Here is an 18,742-nt window from a genome sequence, read left to right as displayed (position 1 = left end):
AGCACAAGCAGGGGGAGAGGCAGAGAGAGAGGGAGAAGCAGGCTCTCCAATGAGCAGGGAGCCTGATCAATGTAGGACTCGATCCCAGGACCCTGAGATCTTGACCTGAGCTGAAGGGAGCCAGGCTCCCCTAGGTTCGTATTTTTAAATGAGGGGAAAGAGGATGTGGGGAGAGAAGGGGCTGGAAGGTACTGCAGTGGTCCAGGTAGGAGACATGAGCCTCTGAGATGAGGTGGGCCACCACTGGAGTGGGTGGGTGTGAGGGGCAGAAGTAATGAGACGTGGTCATAGATCCGGTGTGGAGGGTGGAGAGAGGGCAGGAAGGAGGGAATGGCCATAGTCCTAAGTTTCTGACTTGCCCAGTTTGGAGGGTAAGGCAGTCATTTCCTGGGACAGGTAAAAGCCCGGGGGAAGGCTAGGTTTGGGGAAGATCATGAACCAGTCTTAGGCTGTCAGGGAGACACAGGGGTCTGAAGCTTCTAGAAGCAGTCAGGCCTGGCACTACAGATGAGAGTCACTGATGCCCTGGGTAGGGGTAGGATCACTCAGGGAGGGAGTACGAGGGAGAGGAGGGGCTGGGCCCAAGGACACTGACCTTCCTGTCTGGGCAGAAGAGAATGAGAAGCTGTGGCTGGAGTGGGAGGACCACCAGGCGAGCCAGGCGAGCACACAGCAGGAAAGCAGCCGTCTGCAAGCCAGGAAGACATTCTTCACCAGAAGCCCCCCACGCTGGCGGCCTGCTCTGACCCTTTCAGCCCCAGGACTGCGAGAAAGCCTTTCTGTTGTTTCGGCCACCCAGTCCGTGGCATTTGGTGACGGCAGCCCCAGCTGAGACAGTGTGTCCACATAAAACCTTGCACGTGAAAGTCCCAGCAGCCTTATTCATAAGAGCGGGGTTGGGGGGGTGGGGTTGGAGGGTGTGGGGTGGGGGGGTGGGGGGATGGGGAGTAGAAGCAACCCAAATGTTCATCAGTGAATGAATGAGGAGAGAAATGCGGTGTCTCCATACAATGGGATTTACTTGGCCACGAAGAGAGCAGAGAGCGGTGAGGACAGGCTGGCTCACAGCCTGGTGGGGACAGGCAGAACGGAAGCACACGTACAGTGCTGGGAGGCCGGCTGAGAGCTGGGGGAGGCGGGTGGTGGTGGGAGGAGGAGGAGGAGGAGGAGGGGGAGGAGGGGGAGGAGGAAGGGGAAGAGGAGGAGTCAGGCAGGTGAAGGGGAGGTGAGCAGGGTGACTGGCAGCGCTTGGCAATGAGGCTGGGACAGCCTGGCTGGGAGCTAAGGCTGGGCACAGCTCATGTGTAAAGAGGTGGGAGACGGGCTGCGTGCGAATGGCCTTGGAGGCCACATGCTGAAGTGACACGGTCAAGACGGCTGCTGGGTGGGGGATGAAACCGGGAGAAGAGTCCAGTCAGAGGCCACTGGGCCCCTGAGCTGAGAGACTGAGGGGGACGGGAGGCAGACCCGGGGACGAGTTAGGAGGTAGAAGATAAGGATGGGTTGGGGGGGGGGGGCGGCGCTGACTGGCTTGGGCAGTGCAGGGAGGAGATTCTGGTCAATGGAGGGGCCGTGTCTCACTACAGGGAGAAGGGCTGGTCTCCGAGTTTTGTTGTGGGCAGGTCGCACGCAGGGTGTCCGGCTGCCATTCATGCGGAGGTGTCCTGTAAGCAGGTGGTCATTTGCACTTGGAACTCAGGAGAGAGTGGCCGTGGCTGGCGAGAGATTTGGGTGACCCCTGCGCAGGCCTGGTGACTAAGTCCCCTGAATGGAAGGGATCAGGGCTTTTAGGGAGGATGGAGGGGAGAGGGCCATGGGCTGAGACCACAACCCAGCGGGCATCACTGTTTACAGGCTTTGCAAAGACCCATGGTGCTGAAGGCAAAGGAACAGCGTGCTTTGTGGGGGGACAACAGGCCGTTCACGTGTCCCCTTGCGTGAGGATCGGGCATGCCTGCCAGACCGGGCAACAAGGTGGGCACTGGTGACCTTTTCTGGGACAGCTTCAGGGGCAGATGGCAGGCTGTAGGAGGGTCGGAGCATCTGTTGAGAGCGGGCAGGCTTGGGGAGAGGGCCCTCTGTGACCGCCCCATCCCCTGTGGCACTTACTTTTTGGTCTGTCCCCCAACCGGCTGGTGCTTCAAGAGGGCAGATACTATTTTTATGTATGTGTCTCCACACAAAATCCAGTTCGTTCCCGACATATTCAGTGAGCACCTACAGTGCTCCCTGAGCACCAGGCTCAGGGTTGCGGATTCGCGGCTGAGCCCAGACGTCTGATGGAGCTCAGGCTGTAGACGAAGCTGCGGGTGGGCTCTGCCACCTGTCTGCTGTGTGACCTCCACTGAGTTATGACATTGTCTCTCTGGGAGTTTCCTCATGGGCAGTGGGTGATTTCTGCAGCTCTTCCTGGTGACAGGACATGGTGATTCCAATTTGCCTGCTGCCACATTGTTGGCTCACCGAGGCCTGGGCAGCGTCAGAAGCCTGGGGTGGGGTGAGGATCAGACCGGGGAGCAGACACTTCCCAAGACCTCCCTATCCAAGGACCCTCCTGCCTGCTGTCCTGCCCCTGTTCATTGTGGCCTGCAAGGCCCTGCACACACTGTCCCCTGTCCACTTCTCCAGCTTCACTTCGTACCCTACCACAGAGCTTTGCACATGCTGTTCCCTCTGACTAGACACCTTTCCCTTAACTCCTCACCTTGCCAACTCCTCTTCATTCTTTACTACTGGGCCCAGGTGGGGCTTCTGCAGAAGCATCTCAGGTTCGTGAGGGACAGTGACACCCGAATGACACGCCTTCAGAGCACCCTGGGCTTTCTCTGACTTTTGTATAAAGGAATGTAACCAAGTAATCAGTTGTTTAACATCTGTCTTGTTCTGTCCTTGGACCTGGGAGTGAGGAACCCTCGCCCTGCTGCTGGTGCCCCACTTCAGAAGGCTCTACCCTCACCTTCTCTGTCTGTGCCCTCCCCCCATGTGATAAGGAACCTGCGGGGCACCTTGGAGCCCAGGTCCTTCCCTCTGGACCATGCTCCTGATAGCCAAGACCCCAGAAGTCCCCGCCCAAGTGACCCATTCCCTGAAGGGTGGGCCATATGGGGTGGCCATGGGGCGGCAGGGGGCATGGCGGTGTGTGCCAGCAGATGGGATTGTCCACGTGTGTGCATGTGGACCTTCCCTTGGGGCAGGATGGCTCTGAGGGCAGGTACAGGGGGCGGGCTGACAACACAGCTGGCTCTTCTCACGCCAATGTCCCTGAGCACAGAATCCAGAATCGCCAAAGAAGTTTCGGTTGGAACCTCGTCTTTGAGGTCATTAGGAACGTGTATTTGTCGAAATAGGAGAATAGAACACATTTTATTTAACAGTTAGAACTTGATTTGTAGGTTTACAGTATGTCCATGGATGGTGTGAGGCGACCATCTGTATTCTTGTCCCGGCCCTGTTGGCATTTGGGGGGACGTGGGTCAGCCACCGAGCACACGCCCCACCCAAGAGGCGGCCCGCGCAGTACCCCTGCCTCCGAGCACCGCGCCTGGCACAGAAGAGCAAAGAATAAATACTGGCTGTGAGAGACGAACGAGATGATTCAAGTGAAATGCTTGGCAGGGTGAAATGTCAATAAATAGTAACAATTACTGTTAAACAGACGAGCGGTAGGTGGGGCAGGGGGCCGAGACCCAGAAGCTGAGGTGCTTTGTGTGTGAGGGAAGGGGCATCGCTGGCCTCAGGGTTCACGCTTCCTTTCCAGAGGTTGTACCCACCTTCTCCCAGTCCTGCAGGCCTCTCCCAGCTCCTTAGGACAAGGTGGGCCCCTGGCAGGCAGCCGGACAGCCAGAGCGCTGAGAAGGGCTAGGCAGCTCCCACCAACACTATTTCCCCTCTGGGCTAAGAACAGCCACGGCAGGTGTCCTGTTTGCCTTCAGGATGTCCCCAGGCCCAAGCAGAACTGGCAGAGGGGTGTGCAGGGTGTTTGGAGGGGAGGGGGTGCTGAAAGGTCTGACAGCGCCCTCCCAGGAGACGGTGGTGTGAGAGGAGCCCTAGCTGGGCAGTCAGACCACCCAGGGGACACTGAGCAGGTCACTTTGCTGCCACCACCGCCTCCCTCTCTTTGTTTGTCCAATGGGACTGTGTGTGGAGATGGTGTGGGTCAGGCGGCCAGTGCAGGGTACACACTGAGTGTGAAGAACCTGTGCACACAACACCCGTGGGTCTGGGAAGGCCATGGCCCGAAACAGGAGAGCAGATGGAAATGGCCCACGTTGGTTGTGGACAGTGTCAGGCATGAGTTAGGCCGGAGGCAAGCCGGGTGGCAGGGGCGCTGGAGGTGGCTGCTCTGGGACTGACACCCCCTGCCCCAGGGAGGCCCCCACTTGCAGGCCTGATGAGGCCCAGAAGCCCCTCACCCAAACTCCTTCCCCCAGCGCCAACCATTGGGGAAAACAGTCTCATCCCAGCACATTCTCTCTCACACACACATAGTAGGTGTCACTGTAATAAAGAACAGAACCCAAGTAAGCCCCAAACAGGACAGGCCAGGGACGGGGGTGGAGGGGGGGGGAAATCACATTTTGCAAACTGCCCACCAGGGGTCACCATACTGCACCAAGGGATGCAGATTTCACTCCAGCCTGTGCACCGGTGGGAGGCGGAGGGTCTCACAGAGGAGTCCAGCCCAGCTGCCTCCAACAGTCCAGCTTCCAAGGCAGAACCAGTGTCGGGGTGCCCAGTCCCGGGTCCGCAGCACCAGCTGCGGGGGTGGGGATAGGGGCCCGCCGTCAGTGCGGCTGGAAGATGTCTGAGCATCGCTGCAGGATGAGCTCCACCACCTGGTTCTGGAACACCATGGTCATGGGCATGCTGGTTTCCTCTGTCTCCGGCCGCAGCAGCGTGGGCCCGAACACTATGGCCACGCTCTGCACCGACATGCGGTTCTGATCGCCGTGCTCGATCACCCTGCAGCAGGAAGGGGAGGGGAGGCGGGAATTAGGGCCCAGAGCTGGAGGGGGCATAGGCGGTCCGCTGGCACCCGCCTTCCCATCCCCGCGCCTTCCCATCCCCGCGCCGCTCGCCCGCTCACCGGCACAGGTGCTGGAAGAGCAGCCGCAACGTGTCGTGGTTGGGGGCGGGCAGCGAGCGCACCAAGTCCCGAACACAGCGGCTGCGCTGGGCCTGGTCCTGCAGCTCTGGGGAAGGGAGGGGTGGGTCGGCTCGGCGAGGGGGACGGAGGGACTGAGTCCCGGCGCGGGGTGGGGAGTCCGGCCCGCACCCTGCCCGGTCCGCCCGCCCCCCCCCCCCCCCGCCCCGCGGAGCTCACTGATGGCAGCGATGAACTGGCGGAAGTGCGAGAAGGGGAAGAGGGGCTCCGGCAGCTCTCGAAAGAAGAGTTTCAGGGCTCCGGTGATCACGTGGACGTCCTCCCAGCGCCCGTCATCCAGGTCCAGGCGCTCATCTGCGGCAAGCGGGTGCGGGGGGAGGAGTTGGAAGAAGCCCTCAGCACCCCTTGGTGTCTTCAGGCCCCAGGGTGAGGGGCGGGGCCTTACCGTGGTCCACCTTGTAGCGAAGCTTCTGGATGGTGGCCAGGTTTCCACTGATGCGGTACAGGCCGTCGATGTCCAGCCCTGGGGCAGAGGGAGGCGCTGACCTCGGGTTTGGAGGGGACGGGGCTGAAGCTCCCGATCGGATTCCCACTCAGAGGCTTCCCCCCATCCCCCCGCCCCGCCCTCCCCAGGGGTCTCTGTCATGGGGTTCGGGAGGGAGGCCTTCAGGCACCGCGCGTACCCCGGGCCTCGACGGTGCGGATGCACTGTTGCACGAAGCGCGGCACGGAGCTCCTTTCGCGCTCGCACAGCGCGGCCAGCGCGCAACCGAACACCTGGTCTGGGGGAGAGGCTCGTGAGCGCCGCCCGGCCCCGGGGTCCCCCGCGCCGCGCGCTCCCGCTTCCCCAGGTACCTTTGATGTAGCCCTTCTCCCGCAGCGACTGCAGCGTCGGCCGCTTTAGTAGGAACTTGCGGAGCCTCTGCCGGACCCTGCTGAGGTCGCTCTCCGCGATGACTGCGCCTGGGCCCGGGAATGCGGGGCCGAGTCACTCGGTGGCGCCGGGATTGGCCAGGCTGGCCCCAGCCCCAGGGCGTAACCCCCACCCCGGCGCGGGGCTGGAGACGCCCTCCCCCCACCCACCTTCCCCACCTCCCCACCTTCCTCACTCCCTCACCCCACCCCCCCACCCCTCACCCCCGCGCGCACCTGCACCTGCCCGCGCCTCCTCCTCCCGCAAGCTTCCCAGGCGCTCGCTGGACCCGAAGTCCGCGCTGCTGCTCTCGATTTCCTCCTCCGGGGGCAGGTCTGCAGACTGCAATCACGCGGCCTCAGAGAGGCAGGGCCTGGGGCCAGCCGGAGGGCCTTCTGGGACGGGGTGAGGGGCCCGGAGTGCCCTCCCAGCGGGCCTGCTCCCTCCCAGCCAGGCCAGAGTTCACACTTCCCTTCTCCAGTTCACTCCCCTGACGTCCACCAGGGAACCTCAGAACATTCACCTCCCTTGACTGCCTGGAGACCTTCCGGTGTTGGAGACAGCCACCCTGCCCTGCCCCACTCTTTCTTATCCTGGCCCCCCTTGCCCACATTTTCCTAGTTCCTCTGCACACAGTCCACGAGGTCAGCATTCCTCAGTATGGGGCTCCTAGTTCCAGACTTACAGTTCCGGCTGAGGCCTCAGCACTGCCAACAACTGCATCACCGCCCTTGGATTCCTACCTCTAGAAATACAGCCAAACTCTGTACTCAGTGTTGGCTCCTAAGGAATTGAGGGTCAAAAAGCCCCTGGAGAAGAGCTGTCAGAGGGGACCTGTCCCATCTGCATTTATGCAGGGAATAGTTTGAATCTAAAAAACTACAGACTCTTCAATTTAATCCTTTGAAGTTTTCCCTTCTGATTTTAGCCTGTCATTCCAGCCTGAGGCTCTTTCTCCCATATTTCCTTTTCTTCCTGCCTCCCTTGAAATGGAACATTCCGCTAGGATGTGCCCCCCACCTGGCCTGGAGAGATCTCCTCCTCATGGCTGTCCATCCCATCCCCACCAGCCCTGGAGGCCCCAGGCTCTGCTCACCAGCTCCTGGATGCCCTCGCCAATGGCCTTGTGCCAGGTGCTGATGATGGCCTCGGAGTCATGCTGGATCAGGTACTCTGAGCCATCTCGGCTCCGCAGCTGGAGAGACACACGAGCTCTCAGTCATCTCTGGCTCCCTGGGTCGGCCCTGGGGCCGGGCCTCAGGAGTAGGCAGTGCAGGGAAGAGAGATACAGAAGTGGTGGAGATGATCTGTCCTTGGCCCCAGGAACTAAGAGCACCATTGAACAAGGGCTTTACCCCAGGCCCAGGCATTCCTCCTTGTTAAAAGCAGTGATAGCCTATCTGTTACAGATGGGCAAACCGAGGCCCTCTCAAAACATAACCAGTTCCTCTCTGGAAGGTTCATACAGAAGGAAAAGCTATACAGTTACCCAGCAATACATCTCCCAAAACATTCATCCTGCTGGACGCCCAGGTGAGCTGAGCTGCCCCAGACCAGCTGTTTTGGGAGGTCTATCACTCCCAAAGTTTTCTGTGGTTCTGGAGTGACGAGGGAGACCCGCTGTGAAAATCTGCCAGGCCCCACTAACCTGGCCACGATCTAGAATGTGGGGCTGTCTCTCCAGAAAAATCCTAGAGGTGCCTGCAGGCCACCCCCTGAGTGGAGGGAGGATGGCCGCCTGCCAGCCAGGAAGCAGAGGGCTCCTCCATTTCCATTCAAGACTGTCAGCCTTCCCGACAGCTTGAGTAGCTTCCAAGAGTCCCATCTGCCTTCTAGTTCTTGCCAGAAAAGACAACTCGGAAGCATTTACTCAGCAGTGTTCTCCAAGGCAAGATAGAGAGATGACATGGAGCATGGGCTGAAGGATGTCCCTCTAGGTCAAGTGATGCAAGTGATGGCCTTCTTCAGTCGGACACCCATGACAGACATCGCTAACTGATCACCGCCCTCGGCCCTGCTGAGCCTGGAGGAAGGCTCCAGACCCACCGACCAGGGCAGCTCAAGAGATCAAACTGGTTTTCCAGCCCTGCTCTGTGGATGTGCTGGAGGAAACTTGAGGAATCTTCAGAAAGCTACACTCTCAAGCTCCCGGCAGAATTGCTTTTTCTGAGCTGATTTGTGACGTTGTGCTTTTTGCTTTTATCACGTTACCTGAAGCAGCCCCGAGGGTCTCTTACTAACCCACCCTGGAACCAGACACTAAAAATGGCTTCAAGAGCTAAGGGTTGGGAAAAAGCTTTGATCTCACTCAAAATTTGGGAAAGCTCCCCCCGCCAAAAGAGGAACCACGTCACTGATTCTCCTTCTCTTTTCACTTTGGCTACCAGGAAACCTGACCTCATTTTTTTCAGCAATAACCTCTCCCCTGTACATCATCGGCCCCCTGATGCCCCTTGCTCCTGGCTTTTCAGTGGATTTGATCAGGTCCCCATGTGGTTTTTATTTGTTTGTTTGGTTGTTGCTATTCTTGTTGTGACCTTCCTCAGAACTTCTGGGGACAGAGGTGACGACAAAGGTAGTTGAAAAGCAAGACAACACGTGGACAGTGGAGGGTGTGGCACCATGAGGGTCCTTGCCTGGGTCCTACTGGGGCCCAGTCCTCCTGCTAGGGGAGCCTGGGAAACTTGGGGCCCAGTTAATTCACTGAGGACCCAGTTCAGTTGGAAGCTTGGCTCTGACCGGCGGGAGCTGGTTTCCAACCTGTCAAAGTGAGTAGCTGGGGAGAGGGAGTCTCCTGTCTGGGAAGAGGGCTGTCCTTCCAGGCATGGATTTCATTCCCCCGAGGCTCCCTACTCCTTACCACCCTCCAGGACTATAAACTCAGTTCCTGGAGAGGGAACTGCAGAATCCGCGGTGTCAGAAACACTGTGGACAGATCCGCAAGGTGGATACGACTTTGGCTTTGAGCCCTGAGAATTCCAGTCCCACTCTTCCCAGGTCCCCCTTCTTGGGGCTTGCCTACTGAGGGTCTCAAGCCATCAGTAAGCCCCCTCGCCTTCTCCCAACCCCCACCACTCACCTCCAACACGTTCTTTCTGCTAGATTTGTCCTTGGGGGCCCAGGAGAGGGAGGCCCCCCTGAGATCCACTGTGTACTCAGGGGTGGAGAGCTTGGGAGGCTGCCTCTGTGGGAGAGGGGAGAAAGGTTGGGGGGAGCACAGTTACAGGGAGCCCTCAGCCCAGACAGGCCTGCCATGGCTCCGGGCTCCAATCCACCAGGCTCCCTTGGCTCCAGGGACAGGATGGGGAAGGGGGGCCGAGGGGTCCTGGGCCTGCTGCCTGCCCACCCAGGACAGGAAAGGAGAAAGGGGCACAGCCCTTATCTCTGAGAGCAGGCGTGGCCCAGACCCTATTTGCATGCCCATCAGACTGGAGTGGCCACCCTCAAGGACTGCTCCCCATGTCCAGGGTGCCTGGAAGTGCTTGTCACAATCTGAATCTGTTGTCGTCACCCCCTGCCAAGGCCCAGCTCCCCTGGCATTCATGGTCCACTGCTGCAGACCTAGCCATTGACAAGCCAGATCACGTAAAGAGCCGCAGAAGTCAGGAGCAGATTGCTGGGGGTGGGGGGTCCCTGTCCTGGGACCCTGGGCCTCACCAGGCCGCCTGCAGCTGAGGCCTTTGAGTCCTTGAAGAATGTCAGGACGCCGCCCTCCAGCACCGTCCAGGATGCACTCCAGTGCTTCTTCCTAGGTGGGGAAGTGGGGGGTGACTGGGCTTGCACTGGCCCTGGACTGAGGCCCCCATATGCCCCCAGGTGCAGGGCACAGAGCTGAAAACACAGCTCAGCTTGGGGCATCCAACGGTGAGGCCTGGACTCCCAGTTCTCACGCTTGGTAGCCAAGGGACCCTGGACAAATCCCTATCTCTAGAGGCCTCAGGGTCTTCATGGGACCTCTTAGAAAGCTGCTCTGAGGATTAACAAGAGTCTAGCACACAGGACATGCTCAGTGAACGTCATCCTTAAGGCCCATCCCGCCCTGGTCTGGGTGCCGCCAGGTGCTCACCGGAGCCGCTTTCCCTTGTCCACCGTCTTGGTGCGATGGAGCACCCCGGCCTTGTCCAGAGTCTTGGTCTGAGAAAGACGAGGGGAAAGAAGAGGCAGTTAACAGGGTGGCAACAGGGGGTGCAGAGGCTAGTCTTCACAGCCAGCAACTCCTTACAGGTTGGGGCTGAGTCACCGGTGAACCCTCTTTGCTGCTGGTGCTGGCGGGGTGCCTGCTCTCACCCAAGCAGGGGAGATCTCCTCTCAGCTCCCAACCTCACCCAGCCGTGGGCCAGGGATGACCCAGACCCACGTTCATTCAGCCCAGCGTCTTGCTGGGGCCTGTGGGGGAGACATACCTGGCCCCGGCCCAGCCCCCACAACCTTCAGGAAGCTCCTATTTCTTCTCTGGGGGTCCTGCCAGGGCCTACATGCTTCTACCCTCACCTTCTCCTCAGGGGGGCTGGCCTGGGCTGGGGTCTCACTGTCCTGGCTGGATTTGTGGATGCTTCGAGGGGCAGGGACTGGAACCTGAGGAGAAAGACACCATCATACACAGTCCCTTCCCTTCTCCCCAAGACTCTCCCACTCCCAGTTGGTTACCTGGGGCAGCTCCCACTGAACGGAGGCGTCATGTGGGTTGTAGAAGTAGGGCTTTCCGTATTGGTCCTCCAACCTCACCCACTGCGGGGAGAGGGGCGGTCAGGCCTCCCCGCCTGCCTCGTGGGAGGGCAGGCAAAGTTCCTCTTGCACCAGAACCCGATATAGCCCCAAGGAGTTGGGAGGGTCAGGTGCGGGCGACGGGGTGTCTTGGAGCCCGCCCAGGAGCTGCAGTTGACGGTGTTGAGCTACTAGAAGAGCTGGAGGAATGACCGGGGGCGCTGTCTGGCCATATCCGCCCACTGCACGTACCTGCTCCTGGGTGAAGTTGTTGGTGTAGAGCGTCTGCCCGTCGGGGTTCACTCGGAGAGACCAACCGGGGGGCGTGGCCAAAGGAGAGGCAGACCGGGGCTCACTGAACGAGCCCACGGGGGAATAGTCCTCCTCCGGGTAACTGGTCAGCGACTCGGGGTAATCCGTCTCAGGGGTAGGGGGCTGCAGGGAGCAAAGACCGAGTCGGAGGGTCTCCGAGCCAGTACGCACCCTTGGCCCCGCCCTTTTAGGCCAGACCACGCCCCCCACGAGCAGTTGGGGGGGCTGTGGGAGAGCAGGAGGCGGGGTCTGAGGCCTCAGAGCCACCCCGCCCACCCGGGCCAGGCCCCGCCCCCTCACCCTCTGGTCCCTGGGGCAGAGCGGGCTGAGGCTCGGCTGCATCTCCAGCTCGTCCTCTGGCTCGTCCTCGGTCTCGTCCTCCCAGACGGTCTCGCCCGTCAGCGGGTTGTAGAAGAACACCCTGCGGCTCTCCTCATCCCAGTACTGACCCCAGTCGGTCTCGAGGCTCTCGCGGCTGCCCACCGAGGCGGGGGAGGTGGCCGGGCTGGAGATGCCCTCTGCAGCCTCGAAGGGCGACTCCCAGGTGGTCACGCCCGTGTCTGGGTTGTAGTAGTAGGGGCGCCCGCTGCCCGCGTCCGTGTGCGTCTCCCACACCGGGGGGCGGGGGCCCGCGGTGGCGCCCGGCGAAGACACCGAAGGCTGCCTCTCTACGTTCTCGTACACGGGCTCCGGGGGGTCGTCCACCTGTGGGCGGAGAAAGGAAACGTAACCTTCCGGGCAGGCAGCTCCGGGGTCACACAGTCCCGACTCGGCCGCTTGCCATCTGGGTGACCTTTGGCAAGTTAGAGCACCCCTTGCTTCAGTTCCACCAGCTGCACAACGTCTGCCCTGCCCACTCCGGAAACTGTAGTGAAGAGAGAATGAGGAAATATTCTTTTTTTTTTTTTAAAGATTTTATTTATTTATTTGACAGAGAGAGATCACAAGTAGACGGAGAGGCAGGCAGAGAGAGAGAGAGGGGAAGCAGGCTCCCTGCTGAGCAGAGAGCCCAATGCGGGACTCGATCCCAGGACCCTGAGATCATGACCTGAGCCGAAGGCAGCGGCTTAATCCACTGAGCCACCCAGGCGCCCCATGAGGAAATATTCTTGACAGTGCATTGCAAAGTATGAAATGTCCCACATGCGTAGGGCAGTTACATTAAGTGTTTATTGACAATAATCAGATATTAGGGCGCCTAGGTGGCTCAGTGGGTTAAGCCTATGCCTTTGGCTCAGGTAATAATCTCAGCGCCCTGGGACTGAGCCCCACATCAGGCTCTTTGCTCAGCAGGGAACCTGCTTCTCCCTCTCTCTCTCTGCCTGCCTCTCTGCCTACTTGTGATCTTTCTATCTGTCAAATAAATGAATAAAATCTTAAAAACAACAACAACAACAACAATCAGTTATGGATAACTGAGTTCTCCCAGCTGTGTACTTACTCTGCCTCCAGGGGGTGAATCAGAGGCTGGACAGGAATAGAGAAACGGCCTGGGCCCCCTTCCTTTTCCTCCTCCACTCAGGTCACATGGGGGCAGCCCCCCCACCACACTCTCCATTCCCCCCCTCCACCTCCTTCCTTCCTGGCCCTGAAAGCTCTGGGACTGGAATCAGTACTACCTCTGGATCTGGCACTGAAATGTCCTGAATGTGGGTTTTGCAGGGCTCAGAATCAATGGCAGAGAAGGGAAAGGGGGAGGAGAGTCGGATGGGAGGAAGGAAGGAGGGGCAAGGAGAGATGAGCCCCTCTTGCCTGCCAAAGGAAAGCCAGGTGAGCTGGAGGATTTAGTCACACAGAACATGAGTCTGACCATGCTCAACACGCCGTTGCTCCTCGCCGCCACGGGGCAAAGTCTGCGCCTTCACAGGGCACCAGAGGCGTCTGTCACTTGCCTGTCCTCCACCTTATTTCCGGCCATTCCTGGCCCCTTGCCTTGAACTTTAAGCTCTGGTAGCAGGGAGTTGCTGGAGGCCCCACCCTGGGCTGAGCCCAAGCACAGTCCACCTAGGCTCACCCCACCCCTTTCTCACAGGGCCAACTCCAAGTCTTTCTTTAGGACTCAGCTAGTGTGTCAGGTTCAAGACCTTTCCCGAGATTCCGCTGGTGCGCCCACCGTAGCCCAGCACCCTCGGGCTGCCAGAGGGATGGATAACGATACTATCAAACCCCAGGCAGCAGCATAGCAGCAGAAGATTAATACTGTCTCTCTCTCTTTTTTTTTTAAAGATTTTATTTATTTGAGAGAGCAAACAAATGAGAGAGAGCAGCAGTGGGGTGAGGGGCAGAGGGAGAAACAGACTCCCTGCTGAGCAGGGAGCCCAAAGCAATGTGGCGGGGGACTGGGGAGGTTTGATACTGGGACCCCAAGATCATGACCTGAGCAGAAGGCAGATGCTTAACTGACTGAGCCACCCAGGCACCCCAGATTAATACTGTTTCTTTTTCTTTTTCTTTTTTAGATTTATTTATTTATTTGACAGAGAGAGAGCACAAGCAGGGGGCGTGGCAGGCAGAAGAAGAGGGAGAAGCAGGCTCCCTGCTGGGCAGAGTCCCATGTAGGGCTCCATCCCAGGACCCTGAGACCATGACCTGAGCCAAAGGCAGAGGCTTAACTGACAGAGCCACCCAGGCGCCCCAATACTGTTTCTAAGAATATATAACGCTATAATGGAAAAGCAGATTTCAACACAGTGAACAGCTATAGTTCCAATTACGCGTTTTTAGAAACCTTCCAAAAGGCTAACAGAGGTTATCTCTGGGTGGTGTAATTACAGAGATTATTTTTCTTTAAATTTTTTCTCAAAACTGTGTATAATAACCGCCCCCTGCCACCGTTTTTAATCACAAAAGTTCCTCTGTTGCTTAATGATGCCTTCACTAAGCTATAAGATCCTCAAGAGGGGAATTGAGTCTTTAGGTAAGCGCCCCAAGACACGCTGATGTGTCCCACAAAGATTCACGCCCGGTGCAGGCACCATTCTAGGCACTGGGAATGCAGCAGTGGACAAAGGGACCCCAATACCCTACTGCGCAGCCTGTGTGAATGGTCGGGGAGGGGGCAGGGAGCCCAACAAGGTGATAAGCAAAATGCACGCACATCCATGATAACGACTGTTCGCAAGGAGACCAACTTTCAGATAAGCAGTGGATTCTAGACCACCAGGGACAGGTCCCAGGCATGGAGGGAGTGGGAAGAGCCAGGTGCCCCAGTTTCTCACTCTTCTCCCTCCCCACACAAGGTCTTGTGTGGTTGAGACCAGACCCTCCATGCCACGTTTCCTTTCACTCGGCCTGTTGCAGCCTTCCCGAGCATCCCAGATACCAGCCTGCAGACCCTCCCCCAAACACAAAAGTCATCTTCTTAGCTCTGGACCTTTGCTCCAGAGGGGTTCTGGAACCCCTCACTCTTATGACCTGCCCTCGCTGTGGCTCCACTCCAAGCCTCCCGGCAGGAGAGAACTTCTACCTCAGGAGAGATGCCTAACCCGCTGTCACTGTCTTCATGCCCCTGCGAGGGGCTGGCAGTGCTCTGCCCTGCTGGCCCATTCGTCGTCCGCCCCTCTGCCTACCTCCTCTGACCCCAAAGGCAGGGGTTTTTTGAGAGCAAGACCCAGGGTGACATAATTGACCCCAGTTGCCCTCTAGCAGGTGCCCCAATGCCCTGAGGCATGCAGCCCGTCCACTGAAGGGACTTACTGACTGAGTTCGCAAGCCAATGCCAGGACACAGTTCAACAACAACCAATGCACACACACACACACACACACACACACACACACACACACCCCTGACACTTCAGGATTGACTGGATTCGCTTTGAACACGGGCTTCCTGGAATAAGGGTTCAGCGAGGGAGCTAGGAGACTCCTTGGGAGGATGGCATGGAGGTGGTGGGCAGAGGAAGGTGGGTGGCCCAGACATGTCTCCTGCTCACTCCCTCTGGACCCACTGAGACAGCGGCCTTCCCGTCCCCGAGACAGGAGCTGGAAGGTCATATGGAGGCATGGGAGGAGATGAGCTAAGGAAGGACTCCGGCTATTTGGAGCGGGGATTTCCGCCTGCAGCCGGCTGGTCCTGGCTAGGAGCGCAAGGGGAGTCCCAGGCCGGTCAGGTTGAGGGGATCTTGCACCAAGAACACCCCTAGCGGGGGCAGGGCATACCTAGGAGGGGGCAGGGCAGTCCTAGGAGGTGGAGGCTTAGGCCCCCAGCATGGGAGGGCTGTCACAAGGAAGGGGAGACACAGGATCATACCATGGGGATCCAGACTGCAGATCAGAGGCCAAAAGGGGGCAGGCAGGGCCCCCTGGAAGCAGGCACATTCTAAGGATTGGGGCTGCCCCAGAGACACAGGCTGCTTCAGGAGGCAGTCAGGGGCCTCCACTGGAGATGAGCCGGCAGAGTCCAGCCCCTGTTAGTGAGGTTGCTGCCCTGTGGAGGGAGCTGGACCGCAGCAGCCCTGAGGGCCCTTCAAACTCTAGAACCCTCTGTAGGGCCCCCACAGTGCTAAGACAGAGGCACTTTCCTGGCAGAGCCAGGATCAGACTGGAAGCCAGGTGGGGCCAGTCCCTCTGGGCCCTCTGGCCTTCAAGGGGAAGGCTGAAGGTTAGAGCAGGGTCTACCACCTTGGGCCCCCAACTCATGGAGGCCCAGACTACACCCCATCATAACCTGGCAACAGGGCCCTGACAAGGGCACTGGCAGCTCCTAAGGCCCAGACCCACAAACACGACAGTGACAAGGGGTCCTCCAGTAGGAAAGGGGAAGTGGTTCTCCACCTCAGGCCAGAGGACAGAGCCAAGAGGGGCTCTGGTTCTCACCACACCCAGCTGCCTGACTCCCCCCCCCCCCCCAGCACTCCCTTTGTCTCCAGTTCCCGCCCCTGGCCCACAAGCAGGTGGCTGGCCTGCTTCTCTTCCCCCAAGCTGACCACCGTCTCTCAGGGTCCCTCTGCAGCCCCTCACGGATGGGCTAGGCCTTGGAAAAGGAAAGAGGAAAGAAGGGAGGAGCCCCCCAAGTCTGGGAGATGTCCTGCTCCAAAACCCAGCTCACCCACCTCCTGAGAAGGCCAGAGGATGGAGGCGCCCCCGGGGCCCCTTGACGCGGAGGCCCTCAGCCATCCCCATCAGAGGCTGAGCTTGCCCCAAAATGCCAGGGTCTCCTACCTGTGCCCGCAGGGCCCGACTCCGCCTCTTGGTCAGCTTGGCAATCATGTCCACCATCCTGTGCCCTCGGAGATGCTGGGACAGAGCCCTGGGAAGGCTTCAGGGGTGGAGCCAAGGGGGCACAACCCCAGGGCTGGCACAGGGCAAGGGGGAAACAAGAAGTTGCTCTGAGATGGAGGGAAGCTGAGCCTCCAGCCCATTTCCTGTCGGGGCTGCGGAAGTGCTGCCTGAGACGAGCTGCCTGAGATAGGGTGGGGTGGGGTGGAGTGGGGGTGTCTCAGGTCTGGGTATTTTTATGTGTCCTGGTGAGCCTTCCTACTCAATGCTCTGATCACCGGCGGGTTCTGAGTCCCGGGCCCGGCTCCCGCCGTGGAGCGGGAGGGCACTGGAACCATGGGTGGGGGAGGGGGTGGCTGCATGGCTGGGAGCAGGCGGAGGGGGGCTGCTGGGTGCCCAGCGCCTGGGCTGGCCTGGATAAGACACAGAGTGGCCCTCAATTCCCCCAAAGCATGGGGAGGATGTGATGGGGAAGAGGAAGCTGGTGTGTATACTGCAGGGGGGGGGAACGTCTCAAAGAGGAAGGGGCCTGGGCGGCCATCGTATCAGAGGCGGCCAGCGTCTGGAGTCTTCCAGCCACACAGAGGACAGGTGGGATTTTGACCACATCACAAGCCACTCGCCTGACTGTCTGAGCCTGCCTCCTCCGGCCTTGGTCACCAAGATGCGTGCACATGCCCCTGCCTGTGTGTCCAGTCACGTGTCCCCACGCTCCCAGGACCCAGAGAAGGGGACAGGGACTAGCTCCTCCACAGCCCTACAACCAACAGCTTCCCCTGGCCTCCCCTCTCTTCACCTTCTCGTCAGGTGGGTGTTCAAACCCCAGCCATGCACAATGGGCACAGCGTGTCCTGGGTGAGACGCTGCGCTCCACCCCAGCCCTTGGGGACCACCTTGTCTTACAAACCCTCATAGGTGCCTCCTCCCTAGCTCCAGAGGCCAGGCAGCACCCTGCCGCCCACCCACCCACTGCCCATGGCTCTCTCACAAAGGCTACCCAGCTCCTGCTTCGGGCTTGGAACCCCACCTTCCACCCCAGATCCCAGGCCCCTTGTGGGCTGCTCTCCCATTTCAGTAAGCCTCCTGTTCCCAGTCCTGGCCCGACTTTCCCCCTTGCCCATGTCCCCCAGGAAGGCCACTCCTTCCCTGCACCCACTATGACCTCGGGACAGGGACACCCAAGTAGCGCCCGGCATGGTGTAGATTGGGAGCGTGGGACATTGGCGCAGACCACAGCCAGCGCAAGCCAGGGACGTCAGCCTTACTATGCCCTCAAAGCTCTAGTACACTACACCCCTTGTGGGGCATGGAAGCCGGGAACACTGCGGGCAGAGAGGCTTGGAGTCCTCCCACTTGTCACACACATGACGCATCCTGCTGCCCCCGCCCTGAGGGACACGGGCCACACACATGCTAGGTCACCAAGGGAGTCGGAGCCAGGCCCAGGAGACGGGCAGAGCCTCTGTAAATGCCAGGGCAGCCAGCAGCAGGGAGGAGCCGGGGAGGGGAAGGAGAGGGAGGAAGCAGGTGGGGGAACCCTGGCCCTTAGCACTGGCCGGCTCTAGAATTAGGAAGGGGGGGGGGTCTCCCCACGGCAGGAAACAAGAGTGACAGTACAGGTGACTGGGACCACAGAAAATGCAGGCCACGTGGTGTTTCTTCCCAGGAATAAGTCTGGCCCCATGCTCGGGGGGCTCCCAGAGGGCTCTGGCCCCACACCCTGGGGACAGAGCCAAACCCACACAGCTCTAGGCTGCTCTTGGAGGCTGGCTCCTCCAGCCTCCAGTCCAGGCCTCCCCTCCCCGGGGAGAGGAGGTGTGACCACAGCAGCTCTCCCCCGTCCCGGGGTCCTCCCCCCCCCCCCCCCCCCCGCTAACCACACCCTCACACACGGTGGAGGAGGGGACAGAACAAGCCAGCTGCACACTGGCCGCCTCTCCAGCCCTCTGTCCTCACCCTTTCTCCCCAAAAACCTCATAAGCAGGTGCAACCAGAAAATCCTATCAGCTCTCTGGGGCCAGAGGCAAAAGAAATACCTGCAAACCAGTGACTAGAGCCCAGAGACCGGCTCAGGGGGTCATGGAGGGGACAGGACCTCTTTTGCTGACTCCAGGCCAGCCAGGCTGGGTGGAGGAAGAGTGGAGAATAAACTGTGATCTTTGCCTCAGGGAGCTTAGCGCAGTGCCCAGAACTGGCATCCTTCCCTCCCCTGAGCACGCCCTCTCCAGGACAGAGTCCGGGCCTCACCGTATCTGCCCCTAGCCCTGACAGACAAGTCCACCAGTGTGCAGTGGGTCACCCTCCAGGGTCTCCAAGCCTCAGAATGGTGGGGAACCATGCCTGGAGCTGCCAAGCACCGCTGCCCCAACCCCGAACCTGGAGAGTCTGGTAGAAGTGATTTGGGCTGCGGCTCAGACAGGTTGTGTTAAGGTGAGGCTCGGTGTAATCCTACTGCTTTGCCCTGTGGCTTGTGGGTCCCAACACAGTGGC

At 59.6% G+C, this 18,742-nt stretch overlaps 1 protein-coding gene across 5 annotated transcripts in view; it reads right to left on the bottom strand.

Annotated features, from left to right (window-relative positions):
* Positions 1–4,485: 4,485 nt before the first annotated feature.
* Positions 4,486–18,742, bottom strand: part of ARHGAP27 (Rho GTPase activating protein 27) — a 31,541-nt gene continuing 17,284 nt past the window's right edge. For 4 of the 5 annotated variants that reach the window (XM_047707666.1, XM_047707668.1, XM_047707667.1 and 1 more), the window contains 15 exons: positions 11,334–11,738; positions 10,974–11,156; positions 10,665–10,745; positions 10,509–10,592; positions 10,084–10,151; positions 9,675–9,765; positions 9,097–9,201; positions 7,114–7,212; positions 6,254–6,359; positions 5,960–6,067; positions 5,788–5,886; positions 5,550–5,627; positions 5,324–5,458; positions 5,087–5,192; positions 4,486–4,962 (listed from right to left, as the gene is read on the bottom strand). In XM_047707666.1, coding sequence (XP_047563622.1) covers positions 4,785–4,962; positions 5,087–5,192; positions 5,324–5,458; positions 5,550–5,627; positions 5,788–5,886; positions 5,960–6,067; positions 6,254–6,359; positions 7,114–7,212; positions 9,097–9,201; positions 9,675–9,765; positions 10,084–10,151; positions 10,509–10,592; positions 10,665–10,745; positions 10,974–11,156; positions 11,334–11,738 — 1,926 coding nt within the window. In that variant the 3' untranslated portion in view covers positions 4,486–4,784. Of the gene's footprint in view, positions 4,963–5,086; positions 5,193–5,323; positions 5,459–5,549; positions 5,628–5,787; positions 5,887–5,959; positions 6,068–6,253; positions 6,360–7,113; positions 7,213–9,096; positions 9,202–9,674; positions 9,766–10,083; positions 10,152–10,508; positions 10,593–10,664; positions 10,746–10,973; positions 11,157–11,333; positions 11,739–16,195; positions 16,362–18,742 lie in introns of those variants that run through there. The other variant, XM_047707671.1, reaches the window with a different exon arrangement.

Source organism: Lutra lutra, chromosome 16 (assembly GCF_902655055.1).
Source record: "Lutra lutra chromosome 16, mLutLut1.2, whole genome shotgun sequence".
NCBI lineage: Eukaryota > Metazoa > Chordata > Mammalia > Carnivora > Mustelidae > Lutra > Lutra lutra.
Note: the sequence above shows the minus strand (reverse complement) of the source record. Positions and strands in the feature narration are given on the sequence as shown.